The 23,919-nt window shown below is 40.2% G+C and overlaps 1 protein-coding gene and 1 long non-coding RNA gene across 6 annotated transcripts in view; one reads left to right on the top strand and one right to left on the bottom strand.

The window, feature by feature from the left end:
• The window catches only part of PLD5 (phospholipase D family member 5), a 189,133-nt gene that overhangs the window by 153,262 nt on the left and 11,952 nt on the right, over positions 1-23,919 (top strand). For all 5 annotated transcript variants that reach the window (XM_072856464.1, XM_072856462.1, XM_072856463.1 and 2 more), the window contains one exon: positions 20,546-20,743. In XM_072856464.1, coding sequence (XP_072712565.1) covers positions 20,546-20,743 — 198 coding nt within the window. The remainder of the gene's footprint in view (positions 1-20,545; positions 20,744-23,919) is intronic.
• On the bottom strand, positions 5,488-12,684 carry LOC140649376 (uncharacterized). The gene is made up of 4 exons (XR_012041609.1): positions 12,518-12,684; positions 10,047-10,195; positions 8,437-8,484; positions 5,488-5,800 (listed from the first exon to the last, which is right to left on the bottom strand). It is a non-coding gene; the product is annotated as an uncharacterized lncRNA (long non-coding RNA).

Below are 23,919 nucleotides of genomic sequence, written 5' to 3'. Positions count from 1 at the left end.
GTAACATACCTACATTAAACTTTGATGCCAGTTCTTTGTGGGCCAGTGTTTCAAATGTGATTCCTCACTGTTAATTTTATCACTCTCTTTTCTGCATGCATTTGGACTTTTTTTTCATCTTATTGTCATATAACAGTATATTTTTATGTGTATTGATAAGATGAAGCTCAGAAGAATATTTGTACAGAGCAAAAAGAAATATCTCTGAATTGCAGTTAAAGAGAATCTGCTTTCAATTAGTTGAGAAATGTACGCTGGGGTTTCAGAAGAGCCTAAGGAAATTAGATGCTTGGCTCCTGTTGACATCAGATATGAGTATCGAATTCCCTTACTCCAGAGTTACAGGTTAATAAATCAGGGCAACTCCAAAGAGATCTGATACGCAGTCCTAAAATAATAATCTGTCTTGAACTTTTCACATAAGAGGCAAAATAAGCACAGAACTCTGTCATTTTATTCTGAGTGCTTTCCTCGAGGAAAATGCTTTGCACACATGTGGAACCTAGTCTTAAAACCCACGGTGAGCCGAGCTTTCACTGGGGAAACACATCTCCCACAGGACTCATTATCAGAGTCCCAGTGCAGCTGCAAATGAGGGATCAGGTCCCTCTTCTCTTCTCTTCTCTCAAAGCAGCCTAAATGAGTAAGGACTGAGTTTAACTGGGAAATGGCGGAGCAGAAGTGCCAGGCCTGTCCAGACCCATGCCCTTGCACTTGCACTGCCTGCAGTAGTGGGGTAGGGCTTCTGCAGTTTTGCAGTGGGAGGCAGGGAACTCACTGCACGTTTCCTCTTACATCCTGGTTTACCTGCAGGGAAAGGACCATGAAAAGGCAGACTGGGCTGCTGATTAGTCACATATGGTCTCTCTAAAAGCTCATCCGACTTTTAGAGTAACAGAACTGTGGTTATTGAATCAGCAAACCACTTGGACCAGTATTACTAGACCTTGACAGCAAACCACAGAATAAAGTAGGTCTGTGCTATTCTAAAAACATATGGTACTTTGGCCTATCAAGCACAGCAGTTGTCTTCTCGCTCAAACAAAACATCCAGTATGAGTCAGTCACCTTGTCGCTAACAATGTCTCTTTATTCGGCAGCACAGTTCCAGTGTAAATTATGCAAGTGCATCCAGTTTCACATCTAATAATATCTAAAATGCAATTAAAAGCTTGAGATTTTAACTGTGCATGGTTGTCATATCTTTTCACGTGCCTTCCCCTGTATTTTCTGCGTGCATGTTTATTGCTTCCTCTGTACTGCACCTTTGCGTACATTCAGGCCAGTACACTGCATAATTCATATAGGAGCACCTACCTGCTGCGCTGGTGTGGCAGTTGCACTAGAGATGCAGCAGGTCTCTACAGTATTTCACCCTGGGCTATAGTCCCAGAGCCTTCCTACCTCTTGCTTGCTAGGGGCTTAAAGATGTAGAAACGCTTCTGTGACATAGCAATGCAGAGCATTTAACATACAGCAGCTCAGCATACTAGAGAATATTTATGCAAGGTTACTGTGGTAGATATAACTGGATTTTATTGCTATTTTGTTCCTTTGCAGGGGGAATTAAAAAAAAAAAAAGTCTGTTAGCATCATTTTTCTCTTGGGGGCCTGAGTCTAAAGCTGAAATAGTAATTTAACTTTTAACAGCTCCTTAGAAAACAACATCAAGCCTTACACGTCCAAAGGAGTCAGCTTTGTTTTTACAATCTCTGTGGAGAATTCTTCTCTACATTTATAAGCTGGACACTAGAAATCAATCTCGTATGAGGCTTACTGAGTTTTCTTGCCATTTTCTTGACTTGCCAGCACTAACAAGAAGCAATACTAGTATTTCCTTTAAAAGTAAATTTTCTGCATCAAGGAGAGATTTTCGTACGGTGCATATATTACTTGGGGAATAACCTTTAATGTTGCATATATCCTTGTGCCTTCACTGTCAAAGTTTTAATACTTGCCAGAGTCTCAGCTTTGAAATTATGGGCAAGACTCACAGCACATCATTACTTTTCAAGTAAAACTATGTTTCCGTTAGGTTGCAAGTTTGCCAAAACTCTAATAATTTTGGCTGAAATCATCTATGCCAGCTATCTGCTTCAGTGAAAGCTCCATCTATGAAGCTATCCGCTTCAGTCTGAAATCAAACCCCACAGGCAAATGAAAAATACTGTTTAGACTCCCTGAAAACAGGATTTTACAAAATTTAGATGTTTTTTCATTCACAGTGAAATATTTTGATCGTTTCTTTGAACAGGTCTAGATTTTGTGTCAGAGATGCATCTTTTTCTGTTGCCATCAATCTATGGCAAATATTGCCCAATTACATAACCCATTGAAAATTCCAGGTTATTAACAGCCAGAGTTTTTACCACTTTCTTAGACAGGTACCACTTTCTTAGATAGAGTAAGCTGTGTAACATTGTATCAGTGAAATAATCTTTCTACCAATCTAGTTTCTTTCTGGTAAATCTTCATAAACTGATAAAATGGTGCAAAAGCTATAAAACAAGTCTTACAGGTTTACCAGCTTGAGGAAAGACATCTGGAGAGATGGTCTCTTGTTCTTTGTGGTGCAATTCTGCCTTCAAAATGTGATTTGGGGGGGGGCGGTACTAGAAGAGGACAATGATGAAGATAAAATTTTAAATCTCATTTTGAACTTTTTATTTCATATAGGAGATCTGTGTCATCATCTGTACAACTTCCATCTTCCACTTCACTGACATGCATTTGGTAATGGATGCAATTGAGAAAGTATTTTCCCAGAGTTCCCAGGCTCTTACCTACTAAGAAGTTAGTCTTGTAACCATCGAACAAGCCAAGCAACATCTTTGGGCCATAGCTGTGCAACCTACTTAAGTATATATTTAAGATAATGACATGTTGAAGTCTATTTTTGTTCAGCAAAACATGTGCATCTATGTTAAAACGTTTGGCTGAAAAAGAATTCAGTCAAATATGCCTAAAATTAGGTACATAGACTGATTAATTTTTGCCTGTGGTTTGAACTAATAACAATCAAGGTGGCCGTGGTGCTGTATTCTAGTTTCTAGTTCCTTGACCAGTTAGCTTATTAATGTACTTAAATAAAAGAAATTGGTTATATAAAAATTGTTATAATCCATAATATTAATGCAGAGCAAGAGCTAATAAAAAGTGTCATATATTTCTTTTGTTCCATGACTCCGTCCAATAGTTCCAGCAAAGCTTGAAAATGCGTTTAGCTCCTTAATTCTGTTAAGGAGCGTGAGGTTTGTAGTACAGACAGAACCTTTAATCACCACAAGAAACACTTCTGGAGCTCTTCATGCTAACAATATTTTTGGGAAAGTTTTATTCATACATGAATAATTGAATCCAGTGGGCAAACAGCCGTAATGGATTAGTTGAACCACTTCAGAAAAATACATTTATGTGCAACAAATAATCAGCCCTTGGAAAATTCTATTACTGAAAAGTATTGAAACAAGTAAAATTAATCCGATTGTCTTCACTGGAAGTGGAATCAGGCTAATACTAAGTACTCTTGTAGGCAAAAGAATAGCTTAAATCATGAATACTAACAGGTAGCAGGTCATTGGGTGTACATGTAGGGGTGAGTGTCCAAATCTGAACGTTCGAGTTCTCAAGCAGAAGCCTGCTGCTTGCTCCCTGTAATTGGTAGAGTCTGATTGTAAACTCCTGGACTAAAGGAAAGTGGCACATCCAGAGTCCTCCAGTTACTGAAGAGACATGAGACAGAACCACCAGTTAGGAAGCTGCTCACACCTTGTGCTTATGCATGGAAACTGTTTAGATTGGGGGAAAAGTGAGTCTTGGCGTGCCATAAAATAAGGAGTGCCGGAAAGAAGTGGACCCGAAAAGAAGAAGGTGAAGTTCCTGGCTGGAGGAAAGATCCTGAAAGTGGGCAATATCCTGGAGATTAGGGAGCTGTGAGGAGGTGGAAGCCGGGGGATGCACCTGGGACATTGGCTGGTGATGCCTGAGACAGGTAACGGTGAGCAGCCACATAGCAGGGATGGACCTGACTTTCTGCCCTAGCATCCTGGGCCAGCAGCCACCTCCCTGCAGGAATGGAAGGTATGGATGGAAGGTGTTGAAAGATAATCAAGTAGTTGCAAAAGCTCTCATCTCATGGGTTCTTAAACAAACCCCAATATCCAGATCCACTGCGGGTAGTAATTTATCTTGCCTGTGACATCTTAAAAGCATTATTTCTAAAAGTCCTACTTAAATTTTGGCTCAGCTGATGTCGAGGAAAAGTTCCTAAGCAGAGCCATGATTTTCTCTCTTAGTTAGCTGTGTTCAACTGCTAGCAGAAGATTTTTCTTTCTAAGATGCCTCTTAAGTCCATATATTATCTGGATTTTTCATTCTTCTGATCGTTTTAAATTCAGACCAGTTTAAGCTGAATGGCTGTAAGATGTAATTTTGTAAGGACAAACAACCAACCAGGATGTAAAACATACTTTTTTTAAGGACAAAAAAGCAACCATGTGAACTTGCTCTCATTTCCCCACTTATTTTATGTCTCTCTTGGATTCCTTGTGTGATTTGTTTCACCAATGCAAAGTAAGACTTCAGAAAGGCATTTGATTTCTCTTCATTTTAAAAATCCATCAGAAGGAGGACTGGAAAAATAATACCTGATGTCTTCACCTATGTATTTATTTATGGAGACATATTCATTCTTGGTAAATTAGGCTTGGCCTTATGAGTAGAATTTTTTGACCTTGCTTCTTTCATGAAATGAGTTCGGGCAATGTTTTGAATAGCGGAAGTTTATCTAATCATCTCTGTTGCAAAGGATCAATGATTTGTTCTTGCTGACACTCAGCAGTGCCTTGGAGCACTTCTAAAGTGTCTCGTGTGACAGCTGGGTATCTGACAGGACTACTAAACAACAGTAGTTCCTTTACAGGCAGTTTCCTCTCCATCCTCCTCTTACTCTCTTGTTGTTATAAGTTAGAAACTGCTGATTGTATCTACATAATTTAAGGTAATTAGAAAATTAGATAAACTCTCCCAACACTGTTTATCGGGTTGGAAACAGTGACCTGTTTTATCTGAGTTAGGTTTTTACTTGATGCACCTAAGATGTTATGTAAATATACAGGAGGGCCAAAACACTGGAGAAGGTAAGACATGTGACAGTGCGTGAATGAGAAACCCTCTACGGATTACTTTTTTTATTATTATGTAAAGCGTACTTATGTCTCTTTAGGACTGACTCCTATAGTACATGAAAATTGTAGCAATTATGAATTATCAATTACATTTGAAGAATAAGAAATAAGTTGCCCAATTCATTTACTCTGTTAATAACTCAGTTGAATCAACAGTCAAATTAGCTGTGTGAGATGTTGAGAGCTATGAGTATTAATTATTCAAAAAAAGGTTTATTAAGCATTTGTAGATAGAGTAGATGAGCAAAGTTATGCTTTTTATTATAAACACGAATAATGTAGTGCATACTTACAGTGAAAGTATATTGGATTCTGAATTTTCTGAAATTAAGAACCCTATAGTTATTAGGAAAAAAAAACAAGCCAAAAAGATACAGTTGCCAAAAGATACACTTTTTGTGTATATCAATTTTAAGTAAAAACTGGCAAGCCAATATTTTATTTGTTTTAATACGAATTAGTTTTTTGGACACAGCTATAGGAAGGCTTGCAGCAGGAGGGCTGCAGGAGCACTTGGAATGTTGCTGTGTGTCTTCCCTGTTACCACCAGAGACAGGACAGAACTGGATTGAGAGATCCTGGGGGGGTTCAACTTAGTTGTTCAGGTTCTCCTCCTTATAACATAGAAAAAAAGAGACAAAAGCAGCAGTTAGAATTCTTCTCTACCACCTTCTCCTCCTCTTGTCTTCTGTGACAAATAGACTGACAAAACCAAACCTCTTTTTCTTCCTACTTTGAGATGACAAAAACAGGGAGATTAATATGGTATTTCAGCTACTGAGAGCTACATCTAAAAGGCAGCTTTGGGGTAATTTGAGATTGTGGGAATATTGGAGGAGCAACCCTTTGATTGCTTGTGGGGGCAAAATCAATTGGAAGCAATCCATGTGGTTCTTTACTCAAAAGTCTCATCCCAATTATATTGAGGAGACTCATGTGGAGGAATCACAGCTCGAAGGCAGCACTTAGTGACAAAACTCATCTTGGGATTATTCCTTTTTCTCTTGGTCTCCATTTCTGGGGCTACAGATCCAAATCAAAACTTTCCCAAAATTCAGGAAGCTCTGGAATGCTGCTGGGAGCAAATGCGACCCATGCTTCTTTTTATGTGTATCTCTCAGGGAAAGGGGAATGATGATTTCTTCAAAGTATATCCTTGAAAACTGTAGTTTCTATTTATTTGTGTGATCAAAACTGTCATCCTGTAAAAACAATATGTAATAAATACTGGACTTCTATATACATCAGACTACATCATGATGATCTGATTTGTTTCCAGTTTCCCCAAAATCTTGCTATCGTGGAGCCAGCTCTCCAAACTGATCACTGAGAAAGGATGTGCACATTTGCAATTTCTGTTAATGACAGTTGCATCCTATCTTTACAGAACTGCATAGAGCAAAAAGCATGCTATAATCAGTCAGTCAGTTTTTTGAACTTTTATCTGAAAGAGTCTCTTGAAGTTATGTAATGGTGCATCTGGTCCTTTCGAGATAAGATACCTTGTCTGACAGTTAGTGGAATTATATCTTTTCACTCAAGCAAAAGTTGTATTAAGATTTTCCATTTGATATAATGTTCTTCTAGTATGAACTACAGTTATGTCCCTAATGTGCACGTTAGACCATTGCCAATCCCTGCCATCTTCTTCTAATAATTTCCCTAATTTTCTTACTGTCCCAGTGGTGTTCGGTATCATGTCACTATTAGTAAACTGAGCACAGTCTCAAGTGTCCTATAACATGAAACAAGGCTCTTTCAACGTCGTCATCCACCAAGGTTCAATGAAGCTCAGATGGGTACATGTTAGACTGAAAGTACACGCAACATAATACCAATATATTCTATCTAAATTCATATTTCTGTGTTAAATAATATCTCTTATATATGACAGAGAATATCTGCTTCTAAAAAGTTTTGATATATTGTTAGCCATGTGATCCAATCCTTAAAAAAACCTCATGCGGCTAATCTGATTTATTTCAATGGGATTATTTCCAGAACTAGCTAATGTTGCAAAGATAACATAAAAGTGCAACCCAGATCTTCAAGCATAGGTGAATGAGTCAAGATGTGAAGAAAACAGGTCTAAATAGATATTACAGAGCTGTATTGACAACTAAGTACCTTTTTTGTTTTTATTTCTTGCTGCGTAGAAAGCTAGTTGGATTGTCAAAACTCTGCTGTGATGCTATTACAGCTTGTCCTTCAAAGGACAGGCTGAAAATATATTTATTATTTTCACTAAGAGCTTTTGTCTAGGATCTCCATCTTTGACCCAATCTAGAGTAGTTTGATGACTGTTACCTATCTCCAAAATAGCAGCTTTTCTTTTTTCTTTCCTCTTTTTTTTTTTTTTTTTTTTTTGGGGGGGGAGGGCCTGATATGATACGTTGCTCTTGGAAATGTGCAGAACTCGCAGTATGCATTTATCATGGTGTAAAGTTTGTATTTTTGGAAGTCTGGTGTTTTATTCTTTAACTGAGATAGGCCACTTTCTCTCTGTTACATCTGGTAAATCAGGACAGTCAGCATTGCCCATTAGACTTACTCTGCTTGAAATTTTTTAGCTGACCATCCAGTATTTACAAATGAATCTCAGTGAAGCAAATGGGCTGTTTGTCTCTTGCTAGCATTGCTGTGCACTGTAACAGAGGGCGGGTTAAAGCCGCACCAGAACATGGGTAATGTGGCTGCTGTGCTCGTGTTCTGCAGGTACTTCTGTTACTGCCTGGTAGTGCTCTTGGTTCCTCCTTACTCCTGTGGGCTTCTCGTTTTGTGATCTAGTGACTGAAAACAGCATGGGGCTGTATATTCACCTTGCACTTGGAGTCAAAAAGACTTCTCATGCCTCCCCGGCTTGGCTGGTTTCTCTAGATGCAGAGCTGATTCCCAGCTCCGAGGTGCTAGAAAGCTATTCCTGTTTATCATACTTCTCCCACTGTTGCGCTCCATTCTCACATGCATCATCCGCATTATGTGTTTGTATTTAGTGTAAGAGAGGGCAAACTACAGCTTGCTGCATATTTTTATTTGATTTCTGTTGACTGTAGGAGTATGCTCATTACTCTGTCTCTGACCTCTGAAATTACAGATCTATTTTCTTCTCATCAATTTTTTCAGTTGCTGTGAAAGTTCTGTAGAACGGGTTTACCTACCATTGGAGTAATGAATAATAAATTGTAAATCAATAAATAATAAACCTGCAGAGTAAAATGATGGAATATCCGGTTTGAACAGATAAACTCACTTCTTTCCAAAGCAGCATGGGATACTCAGGTAGTTGGATCTCCACAATCTAAAGGAAAAGAGAAAGTTCTTTCTTCAGTAAAACTAACCTCATAATCATTTGCCTGCTTTTTAATACTTGCCATGCCATCACTACATCTTAAAATAATTAAAAGTCATAGATGATGTTGCAAAGAGAGTGTGTCTGGTTCTGGTTTATGAGTGGTCCCTCAGATACTTGACAAATAATATCAGTGCATTAGAATTATCAGACTGGAGAGTTTTGGATGGATTCTAGAGATCTTTAGGGAACTGGAGGCATGCAGGAATTTGGTAGCAGAACACACACTGTACACCACCATACAGAGGATAGAAAATCATCCATACAAGTGTGTGCAAAACTAGAGATAGCTTTAACGAGCCCTACTGCTATCTTGAAGCAAACAGGCAGGCAGTGTGGTGAATAGACAGCACTGGTGAGATGTGCTTGCATGAGTCCATGGCCTAGAGATCAGGCTCGGTAGCCCAAGAGTTAAGCTATTGAAATTTGGAAAAATCGTTTGGGAGGATCTCCCAGAAACTGCATCACAAATACTGCACCGGGCAGTTGTCTTGCCTTTAAAAAAAAGAAATTTTAAAAAAAGGCATCAGTCACAGTGATGAGAATGGTTTCCAGACACACCTCTGTAAGGCCTGTCTGCAGTGATCAGTAAAGCAGAAGGGCTCGATTTGAATTTATAGATCCTCCCACCAATTGCACTTATAAGTCCTGTAGTTTAATTTGTGTTGTGTTCATTAAGAAACCCTGAAATAGTAAGACGTGCTGAGACAGCAATGTATATTAATGCAGGTGCTGCACTAGAATGGTTTTACCGTTTCTTCACCGGAGCTGGCTTGCAGAGAGCCTGCACAAAGTGGGCGCAGCAGAACTTGACCTGTTTGCACCTATCTGTCCTGCCCACTGCTGTTCTCAAGCCCAAGCCAGATTGCAAGGATGGGGCAAAAGTGGTTGTGCTGCACTTCCGTGCCAGAGCCTACTGCTGGCGTTCAGCGGCTAAGGGGTAGGCGTGCCTATAGAGTCAGAGCTCTTAAGACCAGCGTGGCCTTTTACCGTCAGAGAATCATTTAGGTTGGAAAAGACCCTTAAGATCATCAAGTCCAACCATTAATCATTTTGTCTGTCCTACATAACAATACAGGCCAGACAGTCTCATCCAGGGTCAACAGCTGGTTGACATCCAGGTTCCAACATCTGGTTCCAACATCTGGCTCAACAGCTGGTAGTAGTCTTAAATAATCAGTAAACTTATGTGGATGTAAGAAAGGCAGTAAATCCACTGCTTTCCCAGAAATGTGATTTATGTTGTGCTGAAAGAGAACTTGTTCATTAAAACCCAGCTGAATCTCTGCGGGGGAGCTAATGCACCACAGTCTATTCTGTCATCTCCCACCAGAACTTGCTGGCAACTAGTCTTGGTCAGTGATGTTAATGAATGGAGGCAGATTCCTCTCAGAGGGATTTAGTTATTAGCATACCCCATCAGATCAGTCTTGTTCAACTAAACAATTAAAATAACATTAAAATTATCATGAAAATGTATTCCCAATATGTGGTTCCACCCACGCACACACTTTGATATTGCACGGACGATAGTTCCCTTCTAGATAAATATCTTCATTCAGAACTGCCTTGACTCCAAAAGGTTCCCAAATGCAGCAGCCCGGTCACCTCCCACTTTAACAGTTGAATCCTTTCATGGAAAACTGGATTTTGTATTGTCCTGTGAAAAAGACACACAGTAAATCAGGCTGAAATACCGTGCCATAAATCTCCATGAGCTGGGGCAAGGAAGGACAATCATTTCAGTCATTCTACGAAAAGAATAATGATTCTGCAGTTCAGTATAAAATCTCATCTTTCTATATCCATAAGTCATCAAGCAGAACAAAACAGATTCTGACAAAGCATTCCTTCCATGTGAATGTGCAGAATTAATGGCATCACTAAACCTTTTCAGATTTTGATATTGTCGTCATAAGCATCAAGGCCTAGTTTGGAAGTCATCATGCAGTCACCTTTTTTAACTTTGCTAAGTAAACGGCAGTCACCAAAACAGTGAAATCATTGATGTTTGCCTGGAACTGCTCAGTGGCAAACTATTAATCCTTGCTTGAGGGAGGTGTATGGGGCAGGCAGTGCACACAAACAGAAATGTGAGGTGTATCTTCAGAGAACTGCAGAAGTCATGAGAATCCCTGTATTGGACAGCCAAGTTTTTCTAATAGGTATAATGACTTATTAGGCATTGCTTTCAAATTTAATGGTATGGTAGATTTCTATGATTGGGTAGCAAATCATTTTGTAAGTAGATCTGCAGCATAGGTACAGAACCTACATATGCCATATATATATACATTGTGAACATATACTACAATTTCACGATGTATGTTCTGCTTAAATGTAATGAAAACATCTTTTATCGTCTTTGTGGCTTACATTTTATTACCTTCAACTCTGTATGTGCTGTAACAAAGAACTCAGTTTAAACAGAAATTGTGAGAAATAAATTTGATCTTCTAGTTTTAAGACTGGAAGTTAGTGTTAATGCTGAATTGGAATACCATGTTTCAGGTATCTTTTCAGATATTTCTTTCCTTTTCCTATAAAGTTAAAGTGATTATTACCCAATATTGCAGACGGAAATGGCATCAAGCCTTAAAGTTGTCTCACACTTGTTTTATGTGGTTTTTTTCCTCTTCGTTCTGTTCAGTGTTAACTTACGTAAGAGCTATGCTGACTTTTATTAGCATAATAAATCTCTGCCATCTTTGGCACACAATACTTCTGTTTCTTGTGCAAGGGGTGTTACACATTATTTAGAAATAAACAATTTTTACATCCACAGGGGCAGCATCTGCCGTGATTTGAGATAGGAGAAAACACCCAGGTCATGACCTTATGCGATAAACAGATTAATATTCCTCTTTCTCATGATGATATAGCCATAGCATGCATTATTACTATTTGTTCATGTAGCAGCAGCCAGCTGACACCTCAGCTGGATCCACTACTTCACCAAGTACAAAGAGGCTTTTCAGATGACCCAAATGACCTTTACCTGTACGTGCAACATAGTGCTTTAGCAGAAAGAGGGAATTAAGAAAGCATGAATCAATGTGTTCCCAATTTTCCTGTTAGGGCCAGGAAGCACAAATATGATGTATTAATTTAATTCCGAGTTTTATCCTAGGATCATATACCAGGACCACATTTTTACAGGAGACATTGCTTCCATGTTGAAGCAGCCAGAAACCCCACAAATATCTAAGGTGGCTACTCAGAAGAACAGGACAAAGAGCAAGTGTGGATTTCTGAAACACTTTCATATAGGCTAGCCATTATCCTGGGGCTGCCTGCGTATTGTTTTGCTAAATTACCTTACCTATCTGAACTGCTTGGATTCCTAGCTTACCTCAAGGTCCTGTACACTGTATTTAATCAAGGCTCAGTCAAAAATTAATTATAGCCTTTGGCCCTCTGCTTACATCAAGAGAAGAGGTTTCTAATTCTGATCAGGTAGTCTGGCAAGGCTCCACAGTTACAGCAATAATTCATATGCAATGTCATTGTCCCAGTTTGTGTTCACAGCACGCCTGCCACCAATCCCTATTCGGTTTGCAAAAGGAAAACCCACTGTGTGTGTCAGTAATGTTATAAATAATGCATCCACTTAGTCAACTACGTGCTGTTGCATTTCCCTGAAGCCCACGAATCTGAAAGCCCCACAGAAACTGTGCACTTTGACAGAAATGTTTAGACATAAATATTGCCCTTATTCTGAGGTCAGTCCTTTGCACTCTCCTCTCTGTGTTGTACAGCAGAAGACGTACGGAGGCTGCCCCTTGCAGCATTACGTAGGATGAGAACAAATACTAAGAGCTCGTGCTGTGATTTCCAGCTGCGTGAGGAGGATGCAAGATAAGGGCTGACAGGACGGGCTCCGATGCAGGAAAGATGGAAAGAGGCAGCGGGAGGTATGCGTGTGTGCGTGGTAAAGGAGAGTCCAGGCCTTTCCAGAAGCTAGCAGGATCTTTCATTTCACCTTTTAATTTTTTTATGGTTCCACTGTGAGGTAGTGAATTGTTTAATGTCGTAGGAATGACACCAGTACTGAAATGCGATGCAGCTTGCCAACAGTGAGATGGAAGCCAGCACAACGTGGTCCTTTTCTTCCCAGCCTGCACTTTTCTTTGATATAAGGAACAAAAACTGTGTTCAAAAGAGAAACAGAATCAAATTAGAATTCACATTAATTAGATTTCCTGCAGTAAAACAAGAACTAAATCAAACATGATCCTGGAAAAATGTTTTCTTGCAGTTGCAAGCTTGCTTTTCCCCTAAAGAGACACTTGTGCTTGCTTTGAGGGGGTAATGAAACTGTAAACTGAAAAGTCATTTGAAAATGATAAATTAGGCTGTGATTATGCCAAGTGATATTAATTATGCTGGTAGACTATGTAGCAAGGATTTTTTAACTGATTCCATTCTGCCTTCTGGCTTGCTCTGACTAGTAGCATTGTGTCAGGCTTGGTTTGTTAGCAAGCTTCATCAACAGCAGTAAGAAAGCCCAAACTTGCACTCTCAGTTCTGTGTTAGGTTCTACATGAACATCATCACAGAGTGGTCCATGGTTTATACAAATTGTATTTTATTGTTTGTACAAACAGATTTATTTTTGTTGAGTTTTCCGTATCAATAGAGCAGATGGCTGAACAAGAAAAATCGTGATGGGGTTTTTTTCTAATGTGACAAGGTTACGGGGGATTTCTGGTTTTCTGCTTTGAAGATGCATTGCTACCTCTTCCCCGCAAAGTTCTTTTTCAACCACACCATTTTAAAACAAGCCCCCCTTCTGCCTGGGTGTCTAGCTTGCTTTGCATCTCAGTGGCAGTACCTTTCAGCAGAAATGAAATGCTGAACCTACTTGTTTTCAGCATGGTTTTCTTAAGATCAGGGTGGTATGCAAAATAATGGTGGGACTATCTACTGAATGTAAGGTGAAGTGGAAATTAGTAGAGCATTACTGCGCGGTTTTGTGTTCTTGACCTGTGGACCAGAAGAAAAAGGAATGGGACACAAAAATTACCAGCTCCTAAAATATCTCCTCTGCCTTATTGCGGCAGCTTTTTGCCATTAGGTAATAAAAGTGAAAATAATGAAGTGGTAACTTCCCTGGGACTTTTATTCTGCAAGAACCACAGACCTAAATCTATCAAATGTACTTTCTAAAGGTGAGAATTAAAGACCAGTGGACTGCTAGTGGCTGCCAATTCAAATGTACTTTATCAGTTCCAGTGGGGTACAGTCAGTCCACTTACGTCCCTTCCTTTCTTTTAGTGAGAGCATGTCACAGCTTTATACTGACATTCAGTGCAAATGCTGGGTGTGCTCTCTATCAAATGCATCGCCTCTTCTTGGTCACATGCTCAGATTTATTTCCAGCACAGTGGCTTGAATGACAGTTTTCCATTTTCAGTGATGGGATCGAGTTCCCAGCTCAGGTTGAGACTGCATTCTTATGTCAAGTGGAAGGGACTTCTTTTCTAGTTCAGTAGAAATTCTGCCTGCCGATTTTTTTCAAATTGCTTAAAATCAAGATGATAGAAAATTAACCTTTGGCCTTAGACAACAGCAATGTAAACCCCACACAACTGTGGGCCAAGCATGAGATATCCATGTGCAAGACTCACCAAGTGATTCACTGGAGAATGGTTAAGATTTGAATCTAGGAATTTCAAAATACCATTTATTCAATAAAACTGTCTATAGAAAATAGGAACAATAGTTACAATGAAACGGTTAATCTCAAAATTTAATCTGTTTTAATTCTTTAAGTAATCTTCAAAAGCAGTTTACGGTTTTCAAAATACCAGGGAATTCAAGTAAGAACATTTATTGTGCCCTAGACGATTTCTGACATCCAAAGATGCTGTTCATTTAAATTTTGCATTTGTTCACTCTCAGATAGTTTAAGCTAGACAGAGTTGAGACAGAAAGTACTAACTGTCTGAGAAGACAGTGCTTTACCATTTGTATTAATCTTTCTATTTAGTATTTCCCAACAGTAGCGTAGCTCCCATGTTCTTACCAACATGGAAGGAAAAAGTGGAGCTCAGATCAGAAGCAGGACTGTGCTGGATTTGGATTTCACTGAATTACTTTTGATTTTAACATAACAAAGCTGTGAAGCCTCTGCACTGTACTACTAGCCAAGCACAGAGGGAGGATTTTGGCGCAGGATGCGCAAGGGTAGGTTGCAATTTCTAGGGAAGTGTTAGCTGAGGTACATGCTTTTGCTGTTTTGGTGGACTCTAATACCTGCACAGGTTTTGTGGGAGAAGAGCCAGGCAGTGTTGCAGCCTTCTCAGCCTCTTCAGCATCAGGTTGTATTTTTGGTTTACATCAAAATTACGACTGTCTGAATGGGGTCTGTTACACTGAATGAATTTGTGATGAGCACTACTCCTGTAATCCTGTTATAGGGAAGTCTGCTACAACGGTCACATCGTCAAGACTAGATGAAGAAACACTTTCTCAAATCTCTTTGTGTCTCTCTCTCCGTTGGCGATGGTCACTCCCATCAGAACGCCCTTCCCCTCCTGCACTGCCGCCACAGGCCACTGCTCAGCTGTTACCTGTGCATGGCGTGGGACTGGCACGCACACCTGCTCAGCAGGTTTTGCTGAGAGGTAAAGAACAAATGCACAGAAGGCAGGCTTAAGATGATGCTATGTATGATTGGAAAAGATTCACTGAGCATTAAATGATACTAGATGAAAACGTAAGGGAGGTTTGCAGTAAGGGTCAGGTAAGACTGATAACCAGGTGAAAAGGAACGTGGAGTTTGGAGTGCAGGCTAACCAAATAATTAGAGCACATTTTATTAAAAGATAATGAGTTTACCACTGTAAATATCTGTGGTTCGCTCTAAGATGGTAATTAATACATTTTATATTATTTTTCTTTAGAAGCTATTGAAAATCTTAGGTCCTTTTAAGCCTTAGTAATTGATTTGTCAGTATAGCATGCTTTTTGTTACTCCATTACTCACCCCTGTTGTGATTCGGGTTTTGCTCAGTCATTCATTTGGAAACTGGTCATTAAAAAAATCACAGGCTTGAAAAGATAATTAAATACATTTTCAAACACAGGCAAATGGGATATGCACACTCAGTCCTGTATATAAAAAGTCTGCTTAGTAAATTTAGTGTGCAATAGACTAAGATAGACCTGTAGTTAATCCAGTTTCTGTAGCACAGGCAATGGATGCCTGGCACCTACCGGTGGCCAGAGCTGTTGGGCAAATGGCAGTTAATGCCTGAGGAGAGCTGCCTATTATTTCCAGGATCAGGCTCAAGTGTAAGCAATTACTAAAAACTTTTTCTTTAAAAGAAATTAACAAGGAGTTTTCTAAAGCCTCCTGCTACATTGCCACAATTCAGATATTGCAAGCTGTGAACCAGATTGTGCCACTCCTATGTAGGTCAAATAGTACCTTGCCTACACAGTGGGGTTGTCTCTTAGAATTGTAGCTCAAGGTAAATATAAAATGCACTGTCTAGTCTGCCCAGTGCAGGGTAAGGACACGTCGTACACCCCGTCTAACCCATGATCCAAATGTACTTGGAAAGTCCTGCTAACATTCTTTCTCAGATTATGAAGCTTGCAGTGTTATGGGTCCACAACCCCTGTTGTTTAGGTTCTTTTCCTGTGTTTTTCTCATTTCGTGTATGATGCCTACAAATGTACAAGGCAAAAGAATAAGCAGAAATTCCTGTTTGTGAAATCCTGCTCTTTGTCCAGTCTAGTAAGGAATTCCTCCTCTTGTCATAAAAATCAGTATTTTTTTAGCTAGGCCATATTTGTTACTTTTTGTAGCTTAAATGATTTGTGTAGTTAGAGCATCATGGTAAGTGAGTATAAGCCACCGTTTCTTGAGTCTTGTGTAGCTATTCACTTCTCTGGTGCTTTAAGAAAGCCCTTATTGGCAAGGAAGACAAATGGTGATTTGGTAACCTTTAATAGTTGCTCTGCATGAATGTAAATGGCATGGGAACAAAGAAAACCAGCTCCCATGTTTTTCATTCTTTGAGAAGAGCACTCATGGTGGCTCTTAACAAAGAGGGAAAGAAACCTGCTCATGGGAGGACACAAGATTCTCTATCCGGAAAACCATTCCTGTCCCCAGCTTCCAGCACATGTCACTCACAAGCAACTCTGTGATTTAACATCCAAATATTTCAGTTCTGTTCTGAACTAATCAAATTCGTGACTCTCTATTTTCATTTCAGATTTATCTTCCTTAGTTTTATTAAGGTTTTGATTTCTTGAGATCTTCTTCACTTTAATTTTTCAGTGATGTTTTCATTACTGTGTGAGTTGCTTTTAAAACTCAGGATGAAGACATACTTCCCTTGCCTTAAGAGCTCTTGCCCTGAAGGATTTTACCTTAGCAGATATCTCAGATGATGCTTAGCTGCAGGTTTCAGTCACTGCAAGACAGGGAGCAACGCTCAGATTTTGATTCTTTCAATATAAATGGCTTTTTTCTGCTTCTCCTCTGAGACTATTTAAAAAAAAAAAAAAAGTCTGCAATAACAGCAGCTCTCAAACCGAAGAGAAAGTCTTTTATCTAGATGACATACGGCTTCATACTAAATCTGTCAGTAGCACATCCTTGCTGCCCACTCTCTGCAATGCCCCCAGGATGATAGGCTTTGTGATTAATTGGAAAAAGAGCAGTCTCTCCTCACCTCAGAGTATGGGAGTAAAAATAGGCTCAGTGTGGAAGACGCTTCTGAAACGTATTTTTTTGGTCTCCAAAACTATTGGGGCTGTTCTACAAGAAAGGAGACAGCTGGGGTTTTACTGCATACACGTGTGCCTTGTTTGTATTGTTTCCATTTCAAGGTGATGTATCGTACGTAAACCACGACGGCCATGGGGTGACAGGCTGCATCGAACCTGGTTTCCGAAGGAAATGAGGTCTGCACAATAAGCATCGGAGTCGCTGTCTGCCCTTTTCCAGTAACTTTGAATCTCCTTTCCAGGTTCAGGCACATTTGAACTTAGGTTCATAAAAGCTTAAAGAAATCAGGCAGCTGGGTAAAGAGGGTAGCTGTGTTTTCCCAGAGAGGGAAAGGAGGAGCCCAGTCTGTATCATGTACCAGGGAATTCACACGGGGGAGAGCTCTTATCACGGCTTCAGAAGCAGGAAAAGCTTTGATCAGTGCTGGCCTCCAGAGAAGCCAACTGCAAGACGCAACGCCGTGGGAAGCCAGGGTTCGTTACTGCGCTGGAAATACATCTCTTGCAATGGCTTCGTTCCAGTCTGCAATTGGAGTGTGACCGCTGCGAGGGGGCGAGTGGCAGGGCCTCAGCCAGGGCACCCGCTTGGCTCCTGCAGACGCCCGCTCCCACGAAGGGTGAAGTTCCTCTGCAAAACGGGCCAGTCCCTGTGCGCCTCTGTTCATGGGGAGAGGCTGGCGGTAGGGCACGGCTAATGCTTTGTTTTACAGTCAGCCTGGGTGGGAATCTGTAAAAATTGCACTTAACAAACCCCCATAAGTGCCCCCGGCTTCCTCCCTGTCCCTGTACGTGAGGAAGCACTTAGGGAGAAGGGCAATCCCTCAATTCATAGGGAGAGGACACCCTGCAAGCACTCCTGCTCCGAGGAGAGCTGCTCATGCAGACGCAATCCTGGCAGCTTCTGGTGTGCTGTGAGGACACTGTTTTATCTTTACTTTTAATGGAAGGGATAAAATGGAATAGTAATAATGGGACTGATAAATGAAAGGAAAACTGTAACCACATAATTATGTCAGAATCAACTAACAGCCATGAAAAGCCGATTAAACCACATTATGCAGATACATGTAACAATACTATTAGTAAGTCCTTTGCAATGGCATGCCTGGCAATTAAGAGAACAGTATTGGCAGCACACAGTGAAAACAGTGATAATGTATAGTTAAAAATGTTTGGAGACAAACAGTGCATAGAGGACAGGGACAGTCTAGAACTGAATACAGGAGCGTCCTCAAAGATACCAGCACCCAGGGGAAAAACCACGGATGTTATTCCTAATAGACCGTTTGACTAGGATGGCGGGCATAGCTTGGAATAATTTATATTTATCATCAAAATGAATTTACTGTCTTATCCATAAATGAAAAGCTGCAGTGCAGCAAGTAGTCTGTATTTTCCAACTCTCCACAAGTTTCAGGTTGTGCAGGCTAATGGAGGAATTCCGTATTTTTTCTGAATTAAAGAAGCTTGCAGAAATATTCCAATTTAGGCAGTAAGAATATTAGGTAATGTTCCTGTGGTTGCAACTATTCAGTAAATATTTGGGAATGAGATCGCTCAGTGTTGCATATTCTTATGTATGTGGTATTTCCAGGTCAGGGACCTGAAGAAGGTGTCACCCATCGAGTTTCTTTCTCATTGGAGTATTGGGATTTGTTGTTTCCTCTCACCCACCACAGAAAGAGAGTTGAAGGTTCAATTCTATCCTTCGCTTCCCTTCCTCTGCCCACTCTGGCACAGCGTTTCGCATCTGCAGTCAGGGAGAATTGCGCAGGAACAAGCTCTGAGAGAATGTTAGTGTGGGGTTCGGAGCTCCCACAGGCTTTACAAAAAGATATGCTCCTACTAGAAGCTACTCCATGTGACTGTGGAGAGCTCATGTAAGGGAATAAAACCAGTGGGGATTTTTTGGTGTCAAAGGATAAGCATGCTGGAGAGTTCATACTCCCCTTATTTTCTTCATCATGCCAGACAGACTTCTGAGACATGCTACCAAAAGTTTGCTTGCAGAAAACCAGCATGGGTCCTCTAAATATTTATCCTACGTATTGTTTTCCAACATATACATTCAGGTTTTCTTCTTGCTTTATTTTTGGAGATGGCTGAACTAGTGTGAAATACAGATAATGAGAGGTCAATAGCATCTGTGCCCACAGCAGTGCTTTCCTGAGCTATTATAAAGCAAAGGAAGGGACAGAGTGTGCGTACGGTTATGCTTTGATTACAGAAGCCAGGCGATATGTTTATAAATGAAATTCTGTCAGTGACTTAAGTACTAGGGATGTGCAATTAATGAAATCTCTGCCAAACCAAGATTTACGATGACCAGGAGACATGCCTTTACTTAAATGGAGAACTGAGACTGTGTCCGTATAAAGTTAAAGCATTTAATTGTACTATGAGGTCTATATTTACTTGGGCTATTTTTCCTCATACTTTATATGTGAGAATGTTGATGCTTACAGAGTACTTTTCATGAGAGAAGGGTATCATTATCTCCATTTTTACATGTGAAGAAACTGACACCCAGAAATTTGGAGTACCCTAGGTGAGGTACCATACCTTACCAATGGGGGAATTAAGAACCCAACCTTTTCGTGTCCTAATTGGATATATTATATACCGGATCATGCTGGATTTAATAGCACAGTAAATTTAGCTACTAATAGTATTAAACACCTGTTTTTTCATCCTTTTATTTGAAGCTGGAGCATCCTATTCCTTCTCCAGAACTTAAGTCCATTTCTTTCACCTTTTCCAGAACTCACAGAAAACAAATTGTTTCTGATGTAAGAAGCCGTCACTGGTAGCAGTGTGTGCTCCTACATCATCCAGCAGAAAAGATGCTTTTCCTGTAAACAAAATAATAGAAAAAAAAAAAATAAAACCCACTCTAGCCAAGAGTAGTAAGCCTTGGGCAACACCTATAACAAAAATGGTGCCTATGACAAATGGGTATCACTCCTAAGTTGAGTCCATCCATAAGGTGTGTTGTATTCTATCAGGACATGTGGCTCTGACACAACACTGAACATACAAACCCTGCTACAGCTTTTGCCCACTCTTGACTTTGAAGATTTAGCTTATGTGTTTGCCTTTAAAAGAGTGTTGTTAGGAATGTTCTTGTAGTTGACAGCACTACTGCTGAGCTCAAGGCATGGTTCTGGAAGATACCCCTCAGACACTCTTACATTCTTGCTGCATACTTCCACGGATCCATCAGCCAAAATATCACTAATGATATGAACTTTTAATTTCACAGATGAAGGAACTTGGCGTCATCGTATACAACTGTAGCTGCTTGGTCCTGGATTTACAAAGGATATTTGCCCTGTATAGCTCATTAAGATACAAGAATAAAATACCTCCAAGTTGGTCTAAGAGACTATACGGAGTGTATGATACTCAAAATAAACTGACACTGCAGCTGAACGAGACAAAATCAGAAGCTTTCGTGTCGGTAAGTTCTGAAACGAGTTGCAGAGAGGGAGGGAACAGAAGAAACTTATTTAACCCACCAGATTTTTGGAAGACCTGGAAATTTAACATCTGCTTACTCTCCTAATATTGTCCTTTATGAACTACAGAGTAGTGAGACCAGGTTAGGTAGGTGTTAGTAGCAACTGTGAAAAGAATCTCAAGTGTCTTTTCACTGATACAGAGATGTTCACAGTTCCCTGCGATAAGTCTATCATAATGCTGTGCTCTCCCTGACAGATACTGTCAGGGAGAAATTACCATGGATGGTAATTTCCATGAATAGGAACACATATGGTGTAAATTAAGCCTATACTTAAGTATTTCTCTGAATTGGCCCTAACTGAAGAAGATGCACATTACCGCTATGTCCTTAACCAAAAGCAGCTACTAAAATTGAGACTTATGCGAGTGACTGGAAACTCAACTATAGAGATAAGACCACTACAGCTGTCACCTACACAAGCCAGAACTTGATTGATAGTCTCATAATGCTGGAAGACCAAATAATTCTGTTCTCTCGGAAAATGGTTATTCCAATAGGTGTTTTGTGGGGAAGTCTGTAATTGAAAGGTCTTTAAAAAGTTATTTGCCTTTTCCTATGGTGCAGAAGAGACAAATGGCAATCTGTTTTTTTTCATTCTGATTTCTGTGATATTGTTCTTACATGCAATTTGCCAGGACTGAAGCTGCTGCAGAATTTCATTTGCGCACTCTTCTTTTTCCTTTCTCTGCAATGTTTGCTTTTCCTCTCACATTCAGAAAATGATAGGGAGGCCCTTCAAATTAGCTCATTTACACTAGTGGATATAAGGTGAATGACTTTGAGTAAATGAACTGTTAATCAGACATCTAAAATGATACAGAATAAGCTTGATATCAGAGCTTGCATTTTGATCAATGTTAATTTTATAAGGATTAATCCTTTTCACCCTATTCCATTGAAAGCATTCATACTTCTGTAGAATATTATCTAGTTGAGCTTTATTTTTAAATGACATTTTAAAACTTATAAAATTCATGCAGCAATTCCCATGGAAGCACTGTGTCTGTATTTTTAATGGGAAGAAATGGAGCAGTCCTTCATCGCAGCAGTGATGTAGCAAAACTGGAAAAAAGGACACAGAGAGAGGGATCTGATGAAAGATGGAGTATCTTCTGTTTTGGAAGTAATCACGAGTAAAAAAAAACCCTTCAAAATCAGGAATGTAATGAAGTTGGCAAGAGTTATTTACCATTCTGTATAAAAGAAGGGGCAAAACCCCATTGCTTTATAGCCAGTTATGTCTAAACCAACACAACGCATGTAGCACACTAAGTTGTACAGCCCCTAGCACAGGATATTCGTGCAGATGAGTGGTTATACAGGGCAGGGTTTACCTTCACCTGCTGGGAGCCACGCAACATTCAGGTGTCCAGGATTTTTCAGACTCCTACAATGAGTGGAGAGAGAGAGTTATTTTGGAGTGGAAATCTGCAAGTGCCCAAGACAGCCAGAATTAATAGCCATCACAAGAGACATACGCCGTCTGAAGAGACATTAATTCTGGGGAGTCTTAAGGACTAGCTTAAATTAGAGACTGACTTTCAGACAGTTAGCTAAGGAGCTGTGAAATGAACTCGTACTCCCTTCTAAACAGTCTGTAAGAAATGGAGAAATCCTGCTGAAGGCCAGTCCTGGGGAGGCACACAGTAAGAAAAGCTGGGTAAGGCCAACTTTAAGGACTGTGGCATCCTAAACAAAGACAGGTGGAGAAAGGCTCTACAAAAACTGCTCTTCTGCAGTTTGCAGAATGTTTGCTTCCTCCCTGTGATTTGTATGTTCCTTTTGTGTGGGTAACAAAGGCCTCTTTCTCTTGAAATTCCACTTCAAAAAAACAAAAGGAAGGAGTCACTCAAACTCCGGAAGCTCAGATCAGCAAAATCCAACTCCAAGAGCTACCTGAATTTGTAGCCACAGCCAGCTGGGCTGGTTCTTCCTTCCTGAAAACAGGCTTTATAACAGATTTCTCACCTGCTAGCAAATTCTCAATGTTTGCCAGCATGCCCCTCTGAAAGGCAGCCCTGGAGTTGCACCGGACTGGGTCGGTGGAACCAAGCGTTAACATCGCTGTCTCCTCCTGAACTAGTGCTAAGAAGGTCTCCACGAGCCAGGCAGTCTGCTCGTTGCCATCAGTGCCCTGTCTGTGGGCAGGGGCGGCGGTGCTGCCCTTGCCCAGCGCTGCGCCGCTCCTTCCCCAGCCCTGCCGTGCCTCCCTTTTGGGCTGGGGCATGGCAAGGTACTGTTGCGCAGTGAGAACACAGGCCTGTTTCTGGTAGGTGAAGAGGAGTATCAAATGGGTATTTGATCAGAACAGCAAGTACTATACAACTAATACTGAGAGAAGTACCAGAATATTTTTTTATGACCGCCGGGGGGGTCAGCCCTGCCACAGGGTAACAAGTGGCTATGCCCAAACACAGGTGTTACAGTGAGAACTTTAACCGCAGTTCTTCTTTAAATATCTTTCACTTTCTGGTCTTTATATTGAACGCATCTGAAAAAGACAATGCCTAAGAATTCCATTCTTTAGCTGTTCTATAACTTAAAACTTCTATTCAAGAAAACAGTAGAAGTGTGAGAATAAAATCTCAGTGCAACAGCCTCATAAAAGTTTCAGATAATAGATATAAATTATGTTTAACAAAATCACTTTACACTTTTTTTGATTTGAAACTCATTCTTTGAAAACATATTTCACTTTCAGTGTTTGTGCTGTATAAAACAACAAGCGTAACACACAGTCATTCAATTTTTTTGTTATTCTCGGGAATCGTGGCTGTAACGTTGCTTAGCAACAAAATCGTCTTCCAGACTGGCTGATAAAACCCAAGAGGTTTTGGTTGTTTTTCCTAGTGTTCAGGAATGGATCTGGAATATTGGTCTTGAAATCTTGCTACTGATAATTTTCTAGTATTTTCTGAACTTAGTTGTAGTAATTCCTTAACACCACCATTCAATGATTAAGAAACACTGTGATAGGCATTGTATTGAAAGAAAAGAAAACTCATCAAAAGATCTGTCCCTAAAGAAAACATACTGATCTAGATGTCAGCTGCAACCCAAGCAGGTAACAAAGGTGAGAAGCTGACAGAGCAGCAGGAAGGCAGCGGTCTGGC

Source organism: Ciconia boyciana, chromosome 3 (genome assembly GCF_034638445.1).
Source record: "Ciconia boyciana chromosome 3, ASM3463844v1, whole genome shotgun sequence".
Lineage (NCBI taxonomy): Eukaryota > Metazoa > Chordata > Aves > Ciconiiformes > Ciconiidae > Ciconia > Ciconia boyciana.
The sequence above is the reverse complement of the archived record's forward strand: the minus strand, read 5'-3'. Positions and strand labels throughout refer to the sequence as shown.